The sequence below is a fragment of the Calonectris borealis genome, chromosome 3 (assembly GCF_964195595.1).
Source record: "Calonectris borealis chromosome 3, bCalBor7.hap1.2, whole genome shotgun sequence".
NCBI classification, from domain to species: Eukaryota; Metazoa; Chordata; class Aves; order Procellariiformes; family Procellariidae; genus Calonectris; species Calonectris borealis.
The window spans coordinates 22476194-22502067 of record NC_134314.1 but is presented as its reverse complement, the minus strand read 5'-3'; the positions used below and the strand labels follow the sequence as shown (position 1 = coordinate 22502067).

The 25874-nt window shown below is 37.3% G+C and overlaps 2 protein-coding genes across 9 annotated transcripts in view; one reads left to right on the top strand and one right to left on the bottom strand.

Annotated features, from left to right (window-relative positions):
- SH3YL1 (SH3 and SYLF domain containing 1) overlaps positions 1 to 752 on the bottom strand; it is a 50904-nt gene extending 50152 nt beyond the window's left edge. For both annotated transcript variants that reach the window (XM_075145146.1, XM_075145145.1), the window contains exon 1: positions 565 to 752. In XM_075145146.1, the coding sequence (XP_075001247.1) occupies position 565 (1 nt within the window). In that variant the 5' untranslated portion in view covers positions 566 to 752. The remainder of the gene's footprint in view (positions 1 to 564) is intronic.
- On the top strand, positions 715 to 24301 carry ACP1 (acid phosphatase 1). Of its 7 annotated transcripts, XM_075145152.1 has the most exons (7): positions 912 to 975; positions 8573 to 8709; positions 9851 to 9924; positions 10204 to 10317; positions 14725 to 14786; positions 17118 to 17265; positions 18114 to 24301. In XM_075145152.1, the coding sequence occupies exons 4-7, from the start codon at positions 10207 to 10209 to the stop codon at positions 18189 to 18191; spliced, it is 399 nt and encodes a 132-aa protein (XP_075001253.1). In that variant the 5' UTR covers positions 912 to 975; positions 8573 to 8709; positions 9851 to 9924; positions 10204 to 10206; the 3' UTR covers positions 18192 to 24301. The 7 variants fall into 7 exon arrangements, with proteins under 7 accessions (XP_075001251.1, XP_075001250.1, XP_075001249.1 ...); XM_075145150.1 differs by lacking the exons at positions 8573 to 8709; positions 10204 to 10317 and adding an exon at positions 10035 to 10148 and having other exon boundaries at positions 715 to 975; positions 17118 to 17223; XM_075145149.1 differs by lacking the exon at positions 8573 to 8709 and having other exon boundaries at positions 792 to 975.
- Positions 24302 to 25874: the final 1573 nt, after the last annotated feature.

The window sequence follows — 25874 nt, the reverse complement described above, 5'->3', positions numbered from 1 at the left end:
GTGAAGCCAGATACAAAAAAACCACTCAAGCTCTTCTGGAAAATGAAGAGCGTGTGTGCTCAACTTCACCAGCAGCCTGGCGAGGCCAACGCCGTATTCGACGCTTCTTAAATTTCAACTCGGAGGATGCGCCACATGCCGCAACGTTGGGCGAGAAGAGAAATCAATGGAAAAACTAAGCGTTGCTCGCCGTGTAAGAGCACGTTTGCTTAGCCTGCGGTGAGAGCCCGACCGGCTCAGCGCGGCAGAGACCCTCGGGGGCAGGAACCCGAGCGGCCCGCCAAGGGCTGACCGACCTCGTAGCGCCCTGCGCCCTTCTGGGGGGCTTCTGCAGCGACAGGGGAGGCGGGCGGCTTCCTTCCCCCCGCCATGCCCGCCGCAGCGGCTCGCCGGACAGACAGCCGCCAACCCGGCCGCCCGGGAGGAGAAGGAGGAGGCGGCGGGCAGGACAGAGCGGGCCGCCGCCTCAGCAGGGGAAGTCCCGGCAGCGGCCGAGGAGGGCGGGAGCCCCCCGCCACCGATCCCCCGCTGAGGCGCCCGCCTGCCCCCCGCGGGGATACTCACTCCTGCCTGGGCCGGGACGCACCCGCTTCGCTTCGCTTCTCCTCGCCGCACTGGGCCGCGCAGGGGCGGCCCCGCCGAGCCGCGCACCTGCCGCAGGTGAGGCGGGCGGGGCCCAGGCGGCCGCCAACCGCCTGCCTGCCTGCGTGCCGCCCCCGCGCACGCGTGCGGCGGCGGCGCCGTCCCGTCCCGTCCCGTCCCGTCCCGAGTACACACACTTGTGCTTGGCAGAGTTTCACTGTTCGCCCTTTTTTCTCAAATCAGGCAAAAAATGTAGCCGGCTCTAACGGCCGGTGCCGTAAAGCGAGGCGCAGGCGGCGCGACAGCGGGGAAGGACCCCTCCCCGGGTAGCTGGCTGGCCCCGAGCGAAGATGGCGGCGGGGGAGGTGAAGTCGGTGCTCTTCGTGTGCCTGGGTGAGCCGGGCGAGGGGAGAGGCGGGTCTTCTCCCACTCTCTTCCCGCCGCTCTTCGGTGGGGGGCACCGGGAGGGGGTGTAGGGAGCGCGGTGAGGCGGGGGCCGCTGCCGGGGGAGCGGTCCCGCCCGGCGGGGTTGTGGGTAGGCCTGCCCCGGTAGCCGCAGGCATCCCGCCCGAGAGTGGCTCTGTGGGTGTCGGCCTTCTCGGGGAGGGCCGGAGTAGCAGCTGAGGAGGGAGGCAGAAAGCGGTGTCCCATCTCCTTCCCATTTGTCTTTGTGATAGGTCGGAGTGACCAGTAGGAAATAACACGTGAAATCCGGTATTGATAACCGCGAAGGTTATGTGTGGGGAAGAGCGGCTCCCAAATACGCATAAACCAACGTGCGCTCTGAATTAACTACCGCTGCTCCAGAGCAGCGCTGACTGGTGGTTGTGAAACAGGCTGCTCAGTGCTTAGCTTCTAGGCGAGCGAGGAGGGAACTGAGAACCCGCCAGCAAGGTCTGGGCGCTTCATGTCTGCAGCGGTACCTCGTGGGCGTGGTTTGCTGTTCTGGGCGCCTGACATTAAAAAGGGAGAGAAAACGGTGACAAGAATGACTGAAGTTAATGGCACAGTCTCTGTAAGAAGAGGGAAATATGTTAGGACTTCAAGTAAGAAAAAGAACTTGGTGGAGAGTGAAGATGATTTTCATGATTATGGCCATCAAGAAAAGGAGTGAAAAGAATAAGACTTTTTTGAAGGGCTACCTAAAGGAAGAACGAGGAAACTTTTTTTTTTAAAAAAAAGGTATTCTATGTGTTTAAGTTGTGAATCTCATGTCATGAGAAGTCATGGAAAACAGAAGTGTAAATGGGATCAGAAAAGGTTTGGATGCTTTCCTGAAGCTTCAGACAATTGATTACTGATAAGCAAGATGATTTTCTGCATCTTCACAACCAACAAATTGCTAACCTGACTACACAGATTACAGGGCTGTGCCCCATTTCGTACATGCTTTCTCTAAATATCTGCTTCTGCTTCTTTTGGAGATAGCAAGCTAGATGGCTCTTTGCTGTAATGTAGGAGGGCTTTTAACATTATCTGCTTCCTAGCCCTTCAAATCTTACCTGTGTACTGAGAGTTGATCCCTGTGAATCCCTGGCATTTTGCCAGTTCTATTACAAAACGATTGATTAATATGTGTTTTTTTTTGCTATCTGCTTTTCTGTTGTAATAGGAGAAATGCAGATTAATTGAATAGCAAAACAAGAGTTTAGTTTTGTGAAATATGTTCTGATGTTAACCTTAGAGTAAAATCAGCCCCTAGTAATAATTTAGGGAAAACATTCTTTAGTAAGGGATTATCAATTGCTGTATGTTTGGGAGCCAGTGGCCTAGACAAACATTTTTGAATAAAAACATCTAATTAATATGCATCCTTCTTTCCAAACACTACGTTCTAAAGGCAGTAGTAATCCTCACAAAACGATTCATATGTATCTATGGGTCTGTAAGCCCACAATGGTGATTTGCACTGTAACAAGTCCCTAATCCAGTTGAGTCTCTGAGGAACTCTTACTAGTGGAAGATAATATAATAATTTAGGTATGGAGTGAAATTATTAATATTAAGCTTGAGGAAAGGGTGAACAAGTCAGGGCCGATGTTAATGGGGTGGATTTTTTTAAACAAATGTTGTAAATACCCTTTAAATTTCCTCTTCTCTGTTACTGGGTTATAAAAAAATAACCATAATGGTATGTGGCATGTGACATAAAATCTAATTGACATGACAAGCACTTCTTTTTTCCAGTCAAATATATACTCTTTTCAGTTAAGTTTTGAAGGCAACTTGTTTCTTCTTCCTGCTTTAAGTTTGCTTAATATTTTTTTGTTAGTTTTGAAGAGTGACACTTAGGCCTTAATAGATTTTTTTCTTCTTAAATTGTATTAGAAATAATACCTATGGTTATTGCTGAAAAGAGTACTAAACAGATTTCTAGAACTGCATTTATCTGTAGTATTCTGTGCTGGTTAATGAAGCACATTAATTCTGAAGTTTGCCACATTCAGTAAGAGCTGATCCCAGAAGCTACAAGCCTTCATGAAAAATTACATTTTTTTCTACATTATTTTGAAAGAAGCCTATTACTGAGATATCTATTGAATGTGTTTTTTGTTTGTAATGAGATAAGCAGATATTAATTACACAACAAAATACAATCTAGTTAATGTGCATGACTACGTTAATGATAAGGGTTCCTCATCACTGAGAAATAAATGAAGCACCCAGCAACATGCTTAATTACAGTATATGAAAAGGCACCAGGAGAGAATTTTTTTTTCATTTAAGGCAAAGAAGTAATTAAAACTGGAGGTGAACCAAAATGCAGTTTGCTCTTTTTACACTTACGTAGCTCATCTAATTAATGGTTGAGCTCCAGAAATTAGCTTAATATGATGCTGTGTTACATAAGTCAGCCTCTTTCTCTCTGATGACTTGTCCATGATAACATAACAAACTGCATGGGCATCTTAGACCGGGCACTGGCTTACTGATCTCCTCCATGTGTGGAGGAACAGTTGTAAGTCAAGTGAACAATAAGCAAAGTGGTTTTGGCTGGGTCCTGAGAAAATTGATACTTGTTGTGAACCACTGAGTATGAGTATTGCCATCAGAGATCTAGACTGCATAAAATAATTTCTAAAATGACAATTAATTTATTGGGTATGAGAAAATTAGGTAACAGTTACAGAGAGATCTGAGTTTCCTAGTTCAGTTGTCACAATCCATTATATGCGTTTAGATATAGCCAAATACAAGGTTTCATGGGACGAAATGCCATTTATAGCTGCAGAATGGGAAAGCAATAGGTTGGATAAGACATTGAAGAAGTCATGGAAAACAGCTGCTGTAATGAGGGTTCTTAGCAAGCTGACGAAGTAATGCCATTTTTTGGATAAAGAAGAGAGTTAGATAAATGTAAGGAAAATACCTTTCTTCTGTGCAGCATTGGTAAGATAGATGTAAGAATACAATGCCTTATTTAATCTGTGTTTCAGAATGATGCAGAAGTACTAGGGAGTTGAAAGCACAGTTGTAAAAGCGATCTTGGAATTGGAAAATAAGATTAAGATGTATGCTTAAAAAATGTTAAGAGTCCAATTGTTGTTGTGAGTAGGTGCTTATGTGTTGAAAACTTTTATTTTTACTGGGGAACCTTTAGGTTGCTGAGAAAAGCATAATGTTCCATAAAGTTAGTTGATAACTCAGTATAATTAATCTTCCTGCAGGGAAAGATCTTTAAAATGTGAACATTCAGCTAATTAGCTGATGGTTTGACTACCATGAATCCTGGCAAGTGATATTGCTATTGACATTGATTACTTTGACTAAACCTTGACTGGCTAGGGACTTTGAAACCTAGTGCTCTTGTAGACATCCCTATTTACGTATCTTGAGCCAAAATTAAGTTCTGCTTAGAGAGAGAGATACATATAGAGAGAGACATACACACACATATGCTAATATTTCACTTCTGAGAGAAATCCCTGTGTTGGTAGTGGGAGGATGTGTGGAAGTTAGATGATGTCATTTAGGTAGATATATACTTGAGTGTTTCAGATAAAGAGTGTAAGTATTCAGTGAAATTGACTATGAATGGAAAGCCCAGGGAATCCGAACTAAGATCAGAACCTTGAATGGTTCCTTACAAAGCTAATTGAATGCTGAGAGTGACAAGATAGACTTAACTGGAAAGAATTAGGAATCATGAAGTTCAGACAGGAATTTGAGTACAGAACAGAATAGAATGAGTAGTAAGTTTTAAACACTTGCTTATGAAGGGGACCTGATGGATGATGAAAATGATACTGGGAAGCAGTATTACAGTCACTCAGATGAACTGACCATGCATGGAAAGATAAGTAGAGTTAAAAGCAGGTTTTTAAATGTGAGAGGACGAAAGCTAATACAACTTCTGTTACAAACAACAAACAGAAAACCAAAGGAGGAAGAGAAAAACATCTGTTTGCATTTGGGGAAGGTCTCAAAGAGTTAGAGAGCTGAATAAGGAACAATGAAGATACAAAAACAATGGAGAGAATAGATGATTAGATCAACAGTACCTAGAGAGGAGCTATGGACCTAAGCATGAAATGGATTCAAGTTGTTTTTCCTGTCAGTAGAAGCAATGCTTCCATTTCTGTATGGGAATGGGTAAAAGATTAATGCAGAGACTGGAGTAAGAACTCAAAAAAATAAGCATTGGCTTGGAGGACCGTTAGTGGAGTCCTTGTCCCTGGAAAATGAGTGAGAAAGCATGACTCTAAGAGTGATCAGCAAATGGTTCCAGTACTGATTCTGTGATTGAAATTTAAGTCTCTTATCCTTGAATCATCATATTTGGAGATGTTTGTAGGATTTATTTCAATGGGCAGACTCTGTCTAGGTACCTTGGGTACTAGTTTTCTATGACTAAAAATGTCACTACAACTTAAAGAGCTTGAAATTTAAAAAAATGAAGGGGGAAGATGGAGATTCAGGGAACTTTAATACTGTTATCTTCTATGTAAAAAGAGCATGATCAGATCAATCAGAAATAGAACAAAGGAGAAAGGAACACCAGAGGAGGATAGGTAGCAAAGATAAGGTGTAGATACATCTAAGGAAGATATGGTTCAAGTCCAAGGAGGAAGGTAATCTCCCTATGAATCTTTTCGTGAGATTTCCCCTTTCATTCCCCAATTATGGCTGTCAATCCATAACTTAGGAAATATGGTGCATCTGTGAGGAACCTCAACAAAGCCTGGAAAGACAGATGGGTGATATGAAATTGATAGAAATTATAGTGGGAAAGGGACAATGACTGGAAAATGAGGATTGAAGTTTGCATATGTCGGTGAGATAAGGTAGGGCTTTACATTAATGATGAGATGAACGATTACAGTCGCAAGGAGTAGCATGGGTAAATAGAGTTGGTTAGGATGAAAATAATATTGTAGAGTATGCGGAGAAAAGAGCTCCTATTAAGTCAGTTCTGCGATTATGTCTATAGCCTCCAATAATAGATTTGAATGGTGATTGCAGTTCCATAATAGTGTTAATACCTCCGGTAATATCTGGAATGTGTCATCGTGGAAGACATTAACTTTTAAGTCACAAACTAGGTTATGTGTTTGTTTCAAAAAGAATGTAACTGCAGTTTCTAGTCATTGCTAGAAGTGGTAGTTAATATATTTAATCAGTCAGTCATCATGGTGCCATTCATGATGATATTTGATATCATCAAAGATGGTATTTATGGCATTTATTTTAAGTAGTGAGCAGGTTACAGAAGAGTGAAAATTTGGAAAAAGTCATTCAATCCAGGTAAAGCAGAAGGTTAAACAAATGAAAAAGCCATAAAGGATTTATTTCAAAAGTCCCATTTTGAAATTTTGGGAATTAGTTAATGAATTAGTAGGACCAATAGTATTAATCTTTGCTTATTACTGAAATTTTAAGAATGAAACTTACTGTTCATGCACAGTTGCGTGGGATCATTCATACAGAGGAAAAAAATTGTACAGGAAGAAGTCGATGGCCTCAACAGCTGGTGTAATGGAAACAGAATGTAATAGTTTAGAAAGAAGACTTAAAGGTCACCTGTTTGAAACAACATAGAAAGAGAGGCAATGAACAAATTAGCAGTAGGGGATTGGGATCGCAAATTTGATACTCGTGAAGGAGTCAAATGTGTTGTAGAAGTTATCTCAGGTTATTTTCAAAAGAGCTATGTAAGTATTTCAGACTTTTTTTTCTTTTATAAAACAAATTGGTAGAAACTTTTCCTGCAAGTGTAGTCTGTGGTTCTATTTGTCAATATTCAAGAAAAACAAATTCAAATTAGAAGAAGTGCAGAGTTGGCTTAACTCTATGATTAGTGATTAGATAAGGGTCAGGTATTTTCATGAGGAGGCTGAGAGCTTGGTTTGTTTAGTTTAGCACAGCTATGCTTGACAAAGATGCTGTATCTGTTGAAGGAAAGAAAGGTTTTTAAGATAGACAGTGATGTTAACCAAGATCAGTTGATCATAGACTTCCAAGAATAAATATTAAGTAGAAATTGGAAGGTTTTTGGCTACCACAAGAAATGAGTATCTGGAATAGCCTTTTAAGATAAATGATGCTTTTTAAAAGAGTGCTTGATGTGTTTGTAAGAGGAGCGGTGCTGTATATACCTGCAATATCAAAGGATTGGGCTCATTGATTATGAAGGTTCTTTTCTGTTGTATGTTACTGTGTTCCCTCTGTTTCCTATTAGAATTATATTGTTTAATGCTGAACTCGCTTACTCAATTAAAGAAGTGAGATTTATTTTTTAATTTATTACCATATTCTTTAACATTGTTATAATTAATAAGTACTAACCTGTTTTCTCACTTACTTTATAAATAAAACCAACTTTTTCCTTCTTTATTTTTCTTCCAAGACCGATTTAGTTTCTCTGCTTGGAATAAATTAGTTCAAACAAAGGAAATAGTATGCTTTCTCCTGGAAGAAGATCTACTGCCATCAAAATTCACTTAATGTTTCAGCAAGATCAGTTTTTCAATGGTTAGCCAGTTCCTTTTGCACATTTAGTGATTTGATGTTCTCTAAATCTTTGACAACAAATTTGTATTACTTCAGTGGTTTACTTCCCACTTAGGGTTTTTTTTATAGTTGGCATGATTGACAGCAAGTTATTAAATGCCTGGATCATAGTGGCTTCTTTCTCTTTAGCAGTGAAGTATCTACCTTGATATTTTGTTTGAAAATATAGGCATGAAAATGAGGCTAAGTGCCTGATCTGAAAATTTATTTTTGCTGCTGGAAGTTTAGCTTTGTTCATGGGCATTTCATTTTTTTACTGTTTGAAATTTGGAAAGAATTTAACCAATGGTAGAAGAGTGATTTATTTAAAGGTATAGAAATGAGTGTTGCCATTTGTGATATTTTATACTTATCTGCTCAAGAGTCAGGGATGAGCAAAGTCATACATTCTCTTTGATGGAAAGTGACGAATTGTTTGTATGATTTATTGTGCATCTGGGTGACGTATCAAATATTATGAATATCCATCTAGTTACTCAGAACTTCTGAAGGGTGAAAAGGTAGAAAGAGTCCAAGTAATAGTTGAATAGACTTTTTATTGTTGTTGAGATGTTCCATTCTTTTTCAAATAATATGTATTTTTGCATGCATGTTTGAGATGTCTACCTTAGATGGTTAACTTAATTACAGCTTCAGCAGTGGAGCAAAAGTGCTGTAGATCCATTACTTCTAGTTTTTAACGGGGCAGTATTTCATTGTTGAAATAGGTTCTTACTGAAAATAAGATCAGATCAAGTGGCTAGTGCAATTGGAGGCCATTGGAAGGGAAGACTGATTATGTATTTATATAATTAAGTACCTTAACTGTTTGTTGGCTGATGGACAGCACTTCAGCTTTGCCATCAGTCCTCCAAATCCTCCAAATTTTGGACCAAAAAAAATTTGGAAAATTTGTTTTACTGAAGTGTTTTTAGCGCTTGTGTAATTGATTTCTTTTGGGGGGTTTTGGAATCAGTATCTGGAAACTGCGGTTGACCAGGGTTCAGTTTGACCTGCAGTGACTTCACTTCAGTGGTCAGGAGCATTTCTACTACAGGTTGTTCAGCCATTTTACTACATTGGTTCCACAGTGGTAGTGGCTGTGTTTTGGAATAGTCCAAAAGTTTTTGTTAACAGGTAGGTAGTAATGTAAATACTTTGGGCAAATATACATGATTCTCCAGTAAAGAATTAGTTGAAATTTGCCAGTGTGTAGGAAGATTTGAAGATAAAGATGATTTGCTGCCAGTAAATTCCCTAATTTTGCCTGGTCTTCTGTGATCACGGCTTCTTTGTGGAGGAGAAGAAAAGAGCAATGTGCTTACACAATACTCCTATTTATTTTAATAAGTTATATCTTTTCATATAATAATACGCATTTCAAGAGACTGATGTGTAGTATAGAATCATAGAATGGTTTGGGTGGGAAGGGACCTTCAAAGATAATCTAGTCCAACCCCCCTGCCATGGGCAGGGACATCTTCCACTACCTCAGGTTGCTCAAACCCCCATCCAGCCTGATTTTGAACACTTCCGATGATGGGGCATCCACAACTTCTCTGGGCAACCTGTTCCAGTGTGTTACCATCCTCACTGTAAAAAAAATTTCTTCCTTATGTCCAATATACATCTACTCTCTTTCAGTTTAAAATCGTTGACCCTTGTCCTGTCACTACAGCCCCCTTTACACATTGAAAGGCCGCAATAAGATCTCCCCAGTCCTTCTCTTTTCCAGGCTGCACAACCCCAATTCTCACTCAGAGGTGTTCCAGCCCTCTGACCATTTTTGTGGCCCTCCTCTGGACCCGCTCCAACAGGTCCATGTCCTTCATGTGCTGAGGGTTCCAGAGCTGAACGCAGGACTCCAGGTGGGGTCTCACCAGAGTAGAGTAGAGGGGCAGAATCACCTCCCTCGACCTGCTGGCCACGCTTCTTTTGATGCAGCCCAGGATACGGTTGGCTTTCTGGGCTACAAGCATACATCGCTAGCTCATATCCAATTTTTCACCCACCAGTATCCCCAAGTCCCTCTCCTCAGAGCTGCTCTCAATCCCTTCATCCCCCAGCCTGCATTGATACTGGAGATTGCCCCCACCCAGGTGCAGGACTCTGGGTTTCCACCCTTGCAGAATCTCTTGCATTATAATAACATAAGCAAGCCACATTCTACCTAAGTAAATAAAAATCTTTTATCTGATCTGTGCTGACAAATCCACACAGTTACTGATTTTTTGTTTTTAATCGTCTCAAATTTCACTTTAATCTCCTGTTTCTGTAGGAAACATTTGTCGGTCTCCAATAGCTGAAGCAGTTTTTAGAAAACTTGTAACTGATGAAAAAGTTGAAAATAAGGTAAGCTATTTATTTCTGTCCTGCCTAAGAAATAACGGTCTTGTAACCAATTAGTAGAAATATAAGCAGTGAGAAAGGAAACATAAAAATATAAATTTGTTTTTCTGTAGTGGAGGATAGACAGTGCAGCAACATCTACCTATGAAATAGGAAGCCCTCCTGACTATCGAGGACAGACTTGCATGAAGAAGCATGGCATTACCATGAATCATATTGCCAGGCAGGTACTGTACTTTAATTTTCTTTAAATATGTGTATGTATTTGTTTTGTTGTTACAGTGGATGACAGACAGTGCTGCTGTTTCAGACTGGAACGTGGGGCGCTCCCCAGATGCAAGGGCTTTAAGCTGTCTAAGAAATCATGGCATTGAGACAGCACATAAAGCACGGCAGGTAGAAGAGAGTATATTTTCTTTTTTATTCACACCCATGCTTTGTTTAGCTCTTACCATTACAATCACAGAAGTCATTTGACCAGTGCATGGTTAAGCATCAAGTAATAAATACTATGTGCACTTTTTCAAAGGACTCCAGGGTGGCCTAACTCTTCTAGTTGATGTTAGTGAGTTTGTTGTTATTAAGCTTCATTGGAAGTACAACTAGGAAGCATTAGAGCAGTTTCTGCATTATAGAAAAATCCTGCCTTCAAATGTTTAGTAATTTGGGCATTTTTCTGAAACGTTTTTTTTAGTACTTTTTAAAAATGGGCTTACTGCAGTAATCTGTGATGCTTCTTTCAGCAAGGAATTGTATTTTTATTTAGCAGGTCCAAAAAGAAGTAGAATACCTGTTCACCCATCACAAAAAGCTTCTGCTCTTGCATGAAGATCTTTTAAAAAATTTAGAATGCTAAAACCCAAGATTAGTAGCACAGTTGGTGGTAACTTCAGAGAAAAAACGTACCCTTGAAGCATTCTTAAGTCAAAGACAGGTTTGTCATTTAGTGAAATCCTCTAAGTTTTACCAAAACCCACCTCAGTTTTCATTAACAGAAGAATGTGTATTTCCATGCTGCGTTCCAGAGAGATTGGAAATAAATGTGTCTGCATCTATTTAAATCATTCAGACACTCAAATAAATGCACATAACTTACTTCAGTTAACTATTCTCTGGATATAAGATACTCCTTTAGGGCTTGACCTTTACTTAGCTTGAGTTTATGCCACTAGTTCTTGCACTGACAAAAAGATCAAGTAGTCTTGTTATTATCTTCCATTTCTGTTCCCTTCAGAATTTTACTAGACCTTACTGAGGTCATACTTACTTTCTTCACTTTCAAAGACTACATGTTTAGTTTTTTAACTTTTTAACATAAATTCCCTCAATTACTCAATTGCCCTCTGCTGACGTTTCCTGATGCTAATCTCTGTTATATAATACGACAAACAGGATTGAGCACAACATTGTTTCAGATTTTCAATGTTTTACTATTAGAATAATTGCTAGAAAAAAATCTGCTGTGATCTTTTCCTGTTACACGTTCTGGATTTACTATTTATCAGTGCTTACAAACAGCATTATTTATCATTATACAAGCTAAATGGTACTCAAACCAATCAGTCAGTGTTTCAGTCACAGTAGTGTAACATGTTTGTATTCGTAAAAGATAAGCCTGGGAAACTTGAGAACTGTTCTTGGATATTACTAGAGTGGTTTATGAGCAGTTAAACTAAAGCAAAGCATCCAAAACCAGTTGATGCTCTGCCTTGAAACAAATCTATATATCTTCCTTTGGCAGAGAGGTAATGAAAACACTTTAATGAAGACATTTGCTTATACATTCTGGCAAATGAAGAGATTTTTAAAGCAGAAGAGCCTAAAATGTCACATATACAGGGAGACGAAATTAACAAGAATGAGACAATAAAATGAAAGACTAACAGGATGAAAATTTGTCTAAAACATTGCAGTACAAGCAGTTTCTTTTATAAAGAAAATTTTCAAATCCCTGAAACTGTTCATTTTGCACTGATATTAACTATGTAACTCCAATATTTTTTTTCAAACTTCTGTCAAATCGTCTCTGCTGATTCTCTAAGCTGTGTGCACCTGATATAGTCTCTGGAAAGAGAGGGACTCAACAGTGTAGAATAGGACTTTTCAGAGTGGTCAGATTAGTACAAGTGGAAGTGTATTTGTTTCACTATTAGAGACAAACTCAAGGATAGAACAGATTAAGAAAGATTTAATACAGAAGCTGCAGAAATAGGAGGGATTTGTCTTCTGTTGCCTTCAAATACTGTCATAAGATGACTACCTCATGCAATTATCCTCTTTGCTCCTGTGGAAAACTGTTACCCACCCAGTGAAAGGCACTTTCTTTATGCACAATTTTGTGCATAATTATGATAATCATGGATTGTATCTTTTTTTATTCAAAACTGACATAAATGCTACAAGAATGATTTATGTAAGAGAGAATGTTAAATTGGTTACATCCTACCATCGTATACAGTGATCATTTAAGTGAATTTTAAGTGAAAAGTGAAGTATAAAAATAAATGTATATATTTATAAAATAAAGTTTGTTAACATTTTAGTTGATGGTAGGTTGCTGTATGTTTATGCACCCATTAGAAATTCTCTAAGCTCTTAGTCTTCATGCACAAAACAGATAGTATTAATCAGTTTCACTTTTATTCATGCTGAGGCCAAAATTGATTTCTGTATGACTCATACTGTGCATTTGCCTTAAATATGAAATTGAGATTAGAGGAAGGTTGTATTAAACACTGTTTCACAACTGGATAAATTTGAGGACTACTGCATCTCTTTGGTTTTTAGACAGAGAAAAGATTTCCTCTCTGTAAACAAAGGGAAATGTTTAACAAATAAATTGGCATGATGATGTGTTTCTCCATTGATGGTCTTTAATAATGATTATATGCAATTTTTTAATGTAAAGGTATTGTTATCTGTGTAGTTCCATCCAACGTTGACTACCTGAGCTCTCCACTACTCTTCTCAAAATGTACATAAATTTTTATGTCCTCAATTTCTTCCCCCAAAATACTAGTTTTCGTAGTTTTGAGGAATATCTTCAGTTCACTGGAGTTTGCTCAATTAAACTTTTTGTATCTGATATTACTTTAGGGCTTAAGAGCACAAGCCAACCAGTAATCTTGGTTTTAGGACTACATTTGTGTCTGTGTTAGTGCTGGTTCATAGGATAATAACTGTCAAGTTATCAAGTATACCAGGAGTGTGGGAAGTGTGGCAGGTGTGTTTTTCCTTTTCACTGTTTTTTATTTTGTTCTTACATATGTCTGTACTACAAAGAAATCTATGCCCATGTATTTTCGCAGAGCCAGTGTTTAGTGTGTAGAGCAACCAGCAGCAGTTTGTAGAGGTACTGCTTAGGGTTGCCAGGAAAACAGAGCTATTTCCACTGCAAAAATATTTTCATAGGTCAAAGGCACTGCATGAATACAGCAAATATTTTTACATTGAAAATAAACAAGTCTGCATTAGCTTTCACCATTAACCCTTTCTTTTCGAATGCTCCCCTCCTCCCCACCTCACCCCTCCAATTCTCCTTGTGTGAAATGTTTCATTTATGGCTTTAGTCTGGTGATAATTTCTATAGATCTTTTCTTACTCCCTTACGGGAGATTAATCAGTATCTGTTTGCTGTTTGCACAAAAAAAAGTGGTTTTTTGCCATCTAAAACTTTTTTTGAATATGTAAATAATTTTTACAAGTTAAAACTCTGACTTCTAGGATAATGTGTTTTGCCCTTTTGTCTGTTTACTTACTTACTCTCTTCTCTAGCCCATCCTTCCCAGAGATGCCTGCCAGAAAAACCTATACTGAACAAACTTTCCAAGTGTCTTGGTTACAATACTACACATAGGACTATGCGTGAAATGCAGTCGTAATGTGAACTAACTATAGATTTTATTACATTTATTCATCCTCATTATGGACACTTGGTTCAGAGATCTTAGCTAGCATACTATGCATTGTGGGGTCTGGGTAGATTTTACCCTAAACTAAGGCTTAAATGTAAACTATGTAGGTATACTGGTAAAACTCTACAGCTATCCTTACTCCGATACAGATAACAGCAGTACTACAAGTGGTTTATCTGCAATGTTTGCCTACCTGACTCTGAAGTTGGATCTCTGAATTTAGTTAATATTCATGTTTAGGAGTCAGTAAGCTACAGGAAAGAAAAAGAACACATGGTGTGACTGTAGGAAGATGTACGATAGATCCCAGATTTTTTCATATCATAAATTTTTTGAACTTATATGGCCTAAAATACTGTGAATGCATTTGTTTTTAAGAGATTGTAAGTCATACCATCATACGTTAGCTTTGAATTTCACTTGGTATCTTTTTCTGTTTAGTGACAGATTTCTAGATTGGAAGTATTGCAACTGATTCCAGGTTACCTACATTTTTGTTTTCCTATCAGGAAAGTAATTTGTCTACATTTTTATTGCATGGTTTCTATGACTGGAAACCTGGTTTAGTTTTAGTAATTGGAAAGCATTAGAAATGTCACTTGTAATGATGTTTCTAAGTTGATGCATGAGATGATTAAAAAAAAAAAATTGGTAAAATAGCTAACTTGGTGGGTTTTGTGGAAAACTTGCAGAAATGGATAAATAATCATGGCAGGGTATATTTAAAATACCTTAAATTACTGTAGAAGTTGATGAAGGTACATAGTTCTATTCTTCCCACTTGCGTCTCTTTTAATAAATCAGAACTACAAAATTTGAAAATACTTCTTTCCCCCTTTTTATAAATCAAACACAGTGTGTAGGCTAAAGCACATATTTTTAATTCTAGGTTACTAAAGATGATTTCCAGACCTTTGATTATATACTGTGTATGGATGAGAGCAATCTAAGGTAACGTATGAAAAAGATGGAACAAATTCATACGGATTACTTGTAGTGATGTCTCATGAGTCACTTTTGAAAACAGATGTCATGTTTTACTGCTTAGCTTGTCTTGGGTTTTTGGGGGTTTTTTTTTGTATGTCTGTGTGAATGATATCCAAATAGATGGATTCTTTACTTCTAATATGTTTAATGAGCTAGAATTCAATAGTTTATTTGTGTGATCCATGCCACTCAAGGATTAAGGACATGGAAATTTAGTATATGTTGTGCTATAGATGTGCAGCTGATGCCTGTGTAGTTAAGAATGAGGACGTACTGTCTTTTGATTGAAGTGATCTATTTTTCTAATTGTTTGGGATCTAAAAGACACTGTGGAAACTCGGAAGGGGTTAAATATGGTGTGGGGTTTTTTCTTTTTTCTTTTTTAATAGAAACAGAGTGAGCTCTGAAATAAGTAAGGTGGTTAGCTTAGGGAAATCTTGTTTGTTACTGTTAGCCATGTTCTAATTAAGTATATCTTTGAGACAATTTATGCTTAAGAAAGATTTGGTGAAGTAGCTGCCTAGTGTGAAAATTTGGATATCATTAGCAAAATTTCTGCTTAATTACATTGATGATTGGGGTTAAGGGGCTGAGCTTTAATAAACTACAAGTGTCAAAGTGCTTGTAAGGGCTATTACTGGTAAAGTTAGTTTAAAAAAAAAAACAACCCCAAAACACCACAACCAACAACAAAACAAAAAACAAATAAAACCCTATTAGTAGCACATAAAGATTTTTAGAAGCAGCACCACTTGACTGAAAGAAGTATCATTTTGTTGAATTTTCTAGAATGTTTTGAATGATTTGAATGTTTTCAATGACCTCTCTTATACAGCCTGCATGAATGAAGGGTATATAACAGTTGGCTTGATTGCAGCGTGTCAGGCTAAGATGTGACTAGGCTTAGTTCTATTTTCACTTTAATTCTTAAAAGAAAACTTACTTCTGTATTAACAATTTATATGATATGAGCTGTAGAGCGAAACGTCACAACTATAATAGGGGTATTGCTACTGCTACACTTAAGTTTCACCTTAAACTTGCACCCAATTCAGCCATTTTGCCTGGGAACGCCTGTTCGTAGCACTAGGAGGGCAAGCTGATTCCAGGTGTTGATGGAGTGCCTGTCATATCAGAAAAGGAAGATTTGGGACATCCCTTTTCCTTAGTAACAGAGCCACCTGGCCCTCTCCTGTTCATTAAGTGGTATGCCAAAAGCCTTGAAGGAAATGGTTAGACATTTTTTTAATAATAAAAGACTAGAGAATTTATTGAAAATCTGTAAATTCAAGCAATAACTTCTTGGTTGATAGAGGAGTCCTGATTTTTCTTCAAGGAAAAATACTATTGCAGTCTCACTGCTATTTTGTCTTTCTAAACTATCTGAAATTAATTTCTTAATTAGAATTAATTAATAATTAGAATTTCTTAAAACTGATTATGCTTATGACTGTAAGTATTTACAGAGGTTTTTGCCTTTTTTAATGCTGGGTAAGTAAAATGATGATTTGATATGGAGATGTCTAATATTAAAAGAATTTAATATGTTCTGGCTGTTCAGTATGGTGAAAATCATAGTACTGAGCTGCTTTTAATCTGAAGGTGATGAGAGGTACGTTTTAACTGCATTTGGGATAATGGATGGCCATTTGTAAGTAGGTGGGGAAGATACCATCTCAAAACCAGTATGTTTTATCAATGGGGGGCAATGTAGAAGAAAGAGGATGTGACAACTGATGAAATGTTACAGTATGTCAAAGGGAAGACAGGTCTTGCTCACCGATTTACCATTTTCTGTTAACTGAATGTAGTAGGACTTCACATGAGTTAGAGGCAGTATTGAGAGAGAGAGAGAATTTGCAGCATACCAATTTAAAACATGGATTTTGAACAGATGGGAGAATCTTACTCGTACTTCTGGAAAAATATCTAGATAATTTTTATTATTTGTGTTCAATACAAGCTAAAGGTGGATACTGAAAGTACTAATGATTGATTTGAGGAAGAAGTTGATGAACTTACTGTTACAAAGTTCTGTTAAGCCTTAGGTTGAGTGCCTGACTGCTTGTTTATGCTCTGAGTTTATGTATATGTCCTCCATACTCAATTAAAAAAACCCCACACAACAAGAAACAAATGAAAACAAGCAGCAGCATAGAGGGTCCACAGAATTAACTGAGTCCAGACGCATACTATTTTCCTGTGTTCTCTAGAAATGGTCATGAGCATCTCATGCTGATGCCAAAAAAGTTCTGAAGAAAAATTCATGGGAAAATTTTATTTTCTCTTTTACAGAGATCTGAAAAGGAAAAGCAACCAAGTTAAAGATTGCAAGGCCAAAATTGAACTGCTTGGAACTTATGATCCACAGAAACAACTTATCATTGAAGATCCATACTATGTATGTGTAAGAAATTCTTTGGGTGGCTTGATTAAAAATTGTGTATGTATAGTATCTAATCTTTCCAGATCCCACAGTTAACATGTGACATATAATCTGATGTTATATAAAGCCAAGTGTAAACATTTTTTTTTAAATGACCTAACAAAACAATATAAATTATTGGGATAGAAAAGTAAAACATGTCTTTATGCTTATAACAAGTATTTAAATTTAAATAAGGCAGTGCACCTATATTTTCAATATTGGGTGAAGCCCTGGTTGGTCAGCCTCCTTGCAAAGAGGATGTAATCAGGAAAGATAGAGACAAAGACATGGACAGAGATGGTCAAGTAAGTTGAATAATACCAGCCAAGAGCAACCAATTAGATTAAGATTCTTCAGTTAAGAAAGAGAAGTAGATGAAGATGCAGTAGGGTTCTTGATATCATGGGAAAAGGTGAATAAGGAATTGCTATTCATTACCCAAGAAGCAGAGAATATCAAATGGCATTAGTGGGAAGCAGGTTCAAAACAAAAAGAGGTATTGTTTTTTTTCCACACAGTGCTTCATTAAACTGTGAAACTCAACATGACAGCTTACTGTGAATGTAAAGAAAAAAAGAAAAAGCTTATAAGGGCTCAAAAAGTGAATGGAAAAAATAGTGAAGGAAAGTTCATCCAGGACTGTTGAGCACAAAGTCACAGTGTTTTGCTGGAAATTCCTGAGCTACAGGTAGTTCAAATTAGGGAGAAATATGCAAAAACTATCACCAAGTATTTGTACTGTTCTTATTCTTCCCTAATGTCAGTTATTTGCCATTACTGATAGCTGGAAACTAGTTTGCAAAAATTTTTTGTTTGAGCCAGTATTGCTGTTCTTACATTCTTTTTCCTCTGTTCTTTTCTAGGGGAATGAAAAGGACTTTGAAACTGTTTATGAGCAGTGTGTTAGATGCTGTAAAGCATTTTTGGAGAAGTCTCATTAATGTTTCATCATTTTATTTCTAAAAGAAAATAATTAGCTTCTCCTGAAATATGTAAGGTTTACTTGATTGATGTATTTAAATTGTGAAATTATGCCTCAGTAGGTTCAAAACTTTTTTAGTTTGATTTCATATTTTAGCTTTTCTGTCATGTAATTAAAAAATATAGAGAAGTTTGAATTGGATTAGATGATAAACCATTTTGTCACACATCAATGTAATAATAAAGTACATCATTCAGAATAAATTTATCTGTAAACTTTTCCAGTGCGTTCTCACAAGCGCTGCAAAAGTAATGTCTTGCTTCTTTATGTGCTGTACTAACTAAACTGAGGTCTTCTCATTGTGCCCTTAGTGAGTTCATTTAAATCAATTTTCAGTGGATGTCTGTGAGATAATAGATCATGTATGCTAACTTAGGCATGTCATCCTAGTATCATTAGACAGCCTTTGGACTGAAGGTGTTTCGTATTGAGCCTGCTAGACGAAAAGAACTGCCTGCTCCCAGACAGACACTCTTAGCATTATGACAAAGCTTAAGCAAGCAAAACCTCAATGTGTGTCATCAGCGTCCTGTGAAAATGGGTTTTTATATAAGTATAAATGCTCAGTTATTCCAAGAAGAAATAATTTTTGTTCTGGTAGATTTTTAAACTAATTAAGATCAACTCAGTTCAGAAATAGCGATTGATGTTAATAGGACTTCTCTGGCTAGTCTTCCTTTGGTCTTGTGGTCAATTCCTAGCACACTGATACAAGTACCTGTAACATAGCATTTACTTTGAGGACAAAACAGGTCAGCTTAAAAGCCTAAATGTGAATTGTACATTTTCTATCTTACAGTAGTAAAATACTCAAATCCATGCAATATAATCAATGAGAAATTTGCTATAATCCCAGTTCCTATGTGGGCATCAGACAATATTTTCAGGTTTACGCAGGAGAATGGATAGCCTGTCAAAAGTGTTCTCTGAGCTGAAGACAGGCCATCTGTAATAGAAGACAAAATTAACAGAAGGCCAGTAAGTAGAAAGTTCTGCTCTTGGTCAAAAATTGAATGCTTTGTAAAAATCCATGCCTGTTTGTCTGAACATCACCTTTCATTTCTGCCTTAGAAACGTAAATGTACGGAGATCAGTAATGTAACTGATACCATGATAATTTTCCTATTTTGAATAATACCAACATTGGTATGAACCAGCATTACCACATTATCTGTAAAACTGGGTCTGTAAAACTTTCTTTCTTATTTATTTAGCCTTGTATTTGCCTTTGTCTGCCTTCCAAACTAGTAGAGAAGCCTCTGTATTTGTCACACACTCTCTCTTCTGGGAGAGGGATGCATTTCAATAGAGGACCCTGTTATTCCTGGGGAGGGAGGAATCCTGGTGTCACTTTTGGTGTGCTGCAGCCTGCACACTGGCGATTAAGTTTCCTGGGACTCCTGCTGCAGGGCAGCTGTGTTTGTGTTAATGAGGTTTCTGGTTTGTGCTAAAATTTCAGACATAAAACTTAAGAACCTGCTTAAAAAAAAGCAAGTGGTAGATGGAACACTTAAATACAGAAATTGGGATCTTTGTGCATTATTGCATTACCAATAGTTTTGACTTTTAAAGAACAAGCTAGGAATTTGCAAGTTAATAGCTGTTTCACTTCAGGGACAAAGTAATATATGTAATATTTCAGGTCAGATCAAGCACTGACTCTGGAAAAAAAATTATTTTCCATTTCTTTTATGAATGCATTGACAAAATAAATGAGGGAAAATGATGGGCAGGTAGGGACAAACCATCTTAAATGTGGTTTTATGCACTAACCTCGGAAGTGGAAGTATTTAGGCGTAATCTAATGTTATTCTTTGCCAGAATGACCATTTAAAATATTCCAATGAAAGTAAAATAACTGAGAAGATTGAGAACGTGATGGTTTGTGCTTTCCCATTCATGGCTGAGTAGGAATTGAACCTATAGTTTCCTACATATTAAAGTTTAAGATTTAAAAGTCTTAAATCTTTATCTTTGAGCTGCTGGGATAACAGAAGGGAGATAAAAGGGTATAGTTGTTTACCTTCACTAGGCTTAGGAATCTTCCTGTGAAGTGATACCAAGTCAAAACTATTTGTGTTAAATTCAGTTCAGATTTTAAAAGTTTCAGCCTTGCAGTATATTTTCAGCAAGTAATCTGTTGGCTAAATAATTCACCAGCTCTACTAGGAGGAAAAAGCTGATTAATGGATTGGTTTTACCCTTAGTGGATATCCTTTTGGAGGAGGGGAAGGAGAGCACCATGGTATTTTAAAAGAATCTGTAGAATACAGGAATACAGAACAGGAATTGCCTTCAGAAAGGACAGTTGCACTACTGTTATTTGGGGTCAAAGAGAAGCAGTGAACATAGGATTAGTACACAAACCGTGTATCATACAGATGACTAAGCTCTTACAGGTTTAAAATACCACTCATGAAAAAAAAGTAATGTTTGTAATGAAAAAATACAGTACTGACTCCTCCTTTCCCCTCTCCCCCACCATGGTAAGACTAAATAAAAAAAAAATCTGCAATAGTATAGTTGTGTCTTCTGTCAAAGCACGCTAACTTCTGCTAAATCTAGAGAAAACTTCCATGGGATTAACTTATTTATATTCATTTATTAAGTCATTAAATAAATTACTATTTTCCTTTTGCAAGGAAATTTTCTAGAAGTTTTTTATTTAACCAGATTTCAGGTGTCCTACTACAAAAAGAAAGTTTTATACTAATTTAAACTCCCATGTTAAGTAATATGTTGTGATCTGATTCAGTCAGTGGAACCACAGAGAAGCAGAGAGTTCCACCCACATGTTCACTGCAGATGAGAGCTAAGTGAATCCTGTAGCAGTAGATTCCTTTAACTACCAGTTTTTCAGTATACATGTATTACTTCCATTGAGAAATGAAACTTCAGCATTTAGTGATCACTGAAAGCAAATGCAAAACTTGTACTTCTCCCTTACTAAATACAGCCATGTTCTAGGATGGGATTTTGTACTTACGCCATTTTTTTCTTTTTCCTTCTAAAGAGCTAGATGCTGAAGGCTCTCAAGTGTGAATTTCAAGAATCCCAGCTCCTAGCTATTTCTCAGGGTGGGGAGGGGTGTGTTTGGTTTTGTTTTTACATTTTGTGGTTTGAATTGAGGATAAAATGGAAGCTAAATGCCAGTATTAAGATAAAAGTACCTGAGGTTCATCTACAGATCACACGTGAAAATTTTCTTCCTGTTTGAGCCATTTTATTATGACAACTGGATTTAATATCTGATTTAAGGAAGAAGGGGAAATGTGTATCAAGGCTTCTTGAGTAAGCGTTCACTGACTCAAAAGTTTTATGATACTAAAATGATTTATTGGACATTCACTGATTATATCGCCTTGCAGTATCATGAATAGACTGCAGAGTTTTTTGGAAAAAAAAACCAAACAACCGTTTGTCATAAAAAAAGATTCAAATTTATAATGCTATAGAGACTTGGAGCAGCTTGTGGTCTGGACATTTTGTGGGACTGGAACACAGAGATCTGTCCGTCCTCACAAATCCAAAAAGAGTGTCCAAATTACTGAACTTCTCTGAGGTGGGTGTACCTTTCTTTCTTACTCTACCAAACTCTTATTGGGAAGAAGTTTAAGTGTAGATAAACGATAATAGCTACCGGAAGATAGCTTGTTTATCAAATTCTAGATTCAGTGAACAGAGAGGAAACTGAGGACAACTTAATACCAAACACTTTATTACTTACGCTGGTTATTTACAGTATTTACATATTGCACGTTCGCTGGAATGTTTTATACATTTATTATATAAAGTAAATTAATGGCAGCTTGTGTTTGTGTACAAAATCCATGCTCCACTGTCCCAAAAAATACGTCTACTTGGAATTATGTTCCTGCTTGTCATGCAATTTGTACTCCTAGGGTACAATGTGACCCCAATGCAAGTCTGTTTTAACCAAACTTTTAAAAAATTGCATAAGCATGAAGGATTATCAAGTGGCCACAACTACTGTGGAGCAGATCTTTAGTAGTTCTAGATATACAAACAAACATTCCTTAAAATTGTAGAATTAAGCAATAGAACATCAATTTTCTTGGTGAAATATTTGTGTTCACATAATTTTTGGCAGCATTACATGTCAGTTGTAAAGTGTGTTTTTAAGTATGGAGCATCAAGTACTACTGGCAGTTATGCTACTGTAAAGAATGTCAATCTGCAAACTGTTAACAACATACAAAATGCATGTTAAAAGAAGTATGGGAAGTAGTCTGTCAATCTGCAAAAATAAATCTCTTGTTCACAATGGAATATGTTATAAAGGTAATAAGTTCTATTTCCCTGTTGGTTTCCAAGGCACTTCTCTTGGTTCTTGGTGTTTCTTTTCATGGTAATAACATCTGGTGGATTAAAAGAAAGAAGAAAATTGCATTTCATCATTTTTATACTTGCATACATGTGTTTAAGAATGTATTTATCATATTCAAAATAGTAAATAAAACTGGAGAATTCAGTAGTAACTTTGGAAAAATCCAGTACTGTATTTTTGATTTAGCTCAGTTTAGTTCGTATCAGCCTGACTGCTGAATTACTCCTTTGTTAATCAAGACTGAAATTTTGGAAATTGTCCCTTTTTTGTGGTGGTTCATTTTAGGTAGACAGATTTGGAAAATACAGTTCTACCTATTCAAAAATGTGCTCATAGGCATGTTTAGCCTGTTCCTATGAATGCAGCTGTGAAGCCAAGAAGTGCACAAACCTCAAGGATAGTATTAACAGATTGCAAATTTCTGTCTTAATGTCTTGGTGTCAGGAAGCTGTTGATGTGCAGTAATATAAATCTGGCAAGGTAAGGTTTGAAGGATCTAGGAAGGATTTGATGTTTCATTGGGCCCATTAGTGAAGAAGCTTGGACTCTCATAAACAAGAAACAAGCAGAAGTAACTTTCTGAGATTTGGTCATGTAAGCATAGCCCCTGGGATCTGCCAACACTGAGGCAACGCAAATGGAGTAGGAGCTGCAGTGGTTCGATTTGCTGCCTGTTCTATTAACTCTTCCCAGAATAGTTTCCTGGAATGAAATCAAAACCACTTCTGTGACATTGGTATCAAAATCACTGACACGAAATTACAGGTTTCCGCATTGCTTATGTACGTATCTAGAAATCCATTGTCTCTCCAGTAACTGCTGAGTTTGTTTTCTGCAACCACATTTTCTAGACAGGTGACCATTGATTGCTGCATGTCTGTCTACCCAGTTTCATGTGTTTCTAAGGCAACCTGTTAATGCCCTTATTTTGAAGTAAAAAATGCACTATGTCTTATTAGTCAACAGGAACTGCACATGTGAAAGACACTGCTCTTACATGCAAACAGATTCAGCTGAAGCTTGTATGTCTCACGGACACCAAAAGCCCACGTGGAAGATAAAAACAGTGGGTTCTCGGATACTAGAGTTCTGCTGATATCATTTTTCACAGTTAAAACTTTCATACTGTCTGTCTGAACATATGTATCTGTCTTTCCCATGATCAGAGTGAATTCTCTGCTATTTTGAGTTTCTCTACATTTTCTACTGCTTAAGTATAATTTGTAATAGAATCATTTGAATGCAAAGTCAGTCAGACTTGACATAATCCATTGGAAATCAAGCTAAACATTCAAGGTCAGGTTGGACGGGGCTCTGAGCAACCTGATCGAGTTGAAGATGTCCCTGCTCCCTGCAGGGAGGTTGGACTAGATGACCTTTAAAGGTCCCTTCCAACCCAAACCATTCTATGATTCTATTGATGCATACAGAAATACTTGTTAGTAGTATTTAAACATACTTAGTTTTGCAATTTTTTTAAAGCTATTAGGAAATGTAATAATGTTACAGAAAAGATTAATGTAATTTAGTTTTTTTCTGGCTTTGCAGATAGAAGAAATACTACTTTTTTTTTTTTTAAATGTCCTTCCTTAAGAGGGGACACTGACGTAAATTTTCCTTTCCTTGTTTTTTTTTTTTCCTATTTTCTCTATGTATGCCCCTACTGTATCCTATTTAAGCTGTGATGTTTAAAAGTGATGATTAAAAACAAATTAACATGCTGTTGGTCTGATCAGTGTGTGGTACAACTGACAAGTTAAACACTGAGAATTTAATAGTGTTTTCATTACTAATACTAATGAGAATATGCAGCTCACTGAGGGTGGAAAACTGGAAGTGGATACGATGCTCCTTTGTCATGTCATCTATACCTGCTTTTGTATGGATATCTGATCAAAAGCCATGGGTCTTAGATTCGTAGTGCTCAGCTAAATTGCAGTTTTCTAAATCCCTAGCATTTTCAGAAACGCTTGAAAAGGCCCCAGATTTTTAGCATTGATCAATCTGTTGTTGTACTATTTTTTTTATTTCACATAGTCTATTTTATATGCATCAGTCTAGGAAAATTAGACTGGAATTTAGCTGAAGGATGGCAGGTAGTATTCTTAGTGCAGATCCTGCATACTATTTGACTGCAGTCTCTGTTGAGAACATAGGTAGCCATACAACTCCATTCTCTTCTTGCTAATGCAAAGAAAAAAAAAGAAAAGGAAAAAAAAAACCCAAACCAAACCACAGACCCAACCAGCAATATTAACTGAACCAACCGAACCATGCACTTGTTCCGATTTTAAAAAGCACAAATGAAGGATATTTTAAAGGCATATTACAGCTTTCCAAATTTGGATCTAGTCATTATCTGTACATGATTGTAGAGATAAACTCAAGTAAGAAAAAGCTAATCTATATAAGAGAGGAATTTAGTGGTTTAAATATTGATATAAACTTTGAACTACTGTGCCAGTAGGATTTTGTAGCAGAATGTCCACATGCTAACGTCAAAAATTCCTTCCCCAAGTGTGAATGCCCGGGTGTTAAGTCCGCTCTAATGTGAGCATCAGACCAGAGATCCGTGCATTGAAGATGATAAAGCTCTTAATGTTGTATCTGGTGCTAGTAGCCACAGACATCCCCTAGTAAGGAAAACTCAGAATTGCCTCTTAATAAAGTTAGACTATGCCACACTAGTAACCATGTACTCTGGCTGGCTATTTAATTCAAAGCAATAGTTCCGATAAAAGTCTTAAATTCGTTACCTTGGGAACTACTTCCTGTCACCAAGCATAGGTGATTGAACATGTCATGGGAAGTTGTATATGATGGATCAAGCTATACTTTCTGGAAAAAAAGGGTCTTCCTTCACTGAGTAATATGCAAAACCCGTATCTTAATTCCACCTTCACTTCTTTTATGAAGTGAAAGTGTCTGTCATTCCTTGAGTGCACTTGATGTTAGTCTTAATAAGAAACTGTGTGAGAAAGAAAGCAATTGAGGGCTGCTGTTTCCATTGTTACAAAACACTTGAAACAAAACTTAAGTTAAAGCCCAAATATTATTTTGGTTTAAGAATAGTTAGAAAAAAAGGATATATAATACAGTGTACACGAATGGGATATTTACTGTAGTATTTCAGTTTTCTCTTTATGTATTTAAAGTTCCCAAGTTTATTTCGTATTTTCAGCTTCTTTTAACATATATTATTAGTATGGTCAATACATCTTGAGGAGTTTACACAGATTTTTCTGAGTTCCAAAGGAAATTTCAGTTATCAGTGTGCTTTAGCTTATTAGGAGT

Bases quoted from the DNA above. Each gene is read 5' to 3' on its own strand.
- ACP1 (XM_075145149.1), top strand. From the start codon at position 933: ATGGCGGCGGGGGAGGTGAAGTCGGTGCTCTTCGTGTGCCTGG. The intron at 10,318-14,724 runs GTAGAAGAGAGT...TTTTAATTCTAG, and splicing joins CAGCACATAAAGCACGGCAG to GTTACTAAAGATGATTTCCA. The intron at 17,266-18,113 runs GTATGTATAGTA...GTTCTTTTCTAG, and splicing joins GTGGCTTGATTAAAAATTGT to GGGAATGAAAAGGACTTTGA.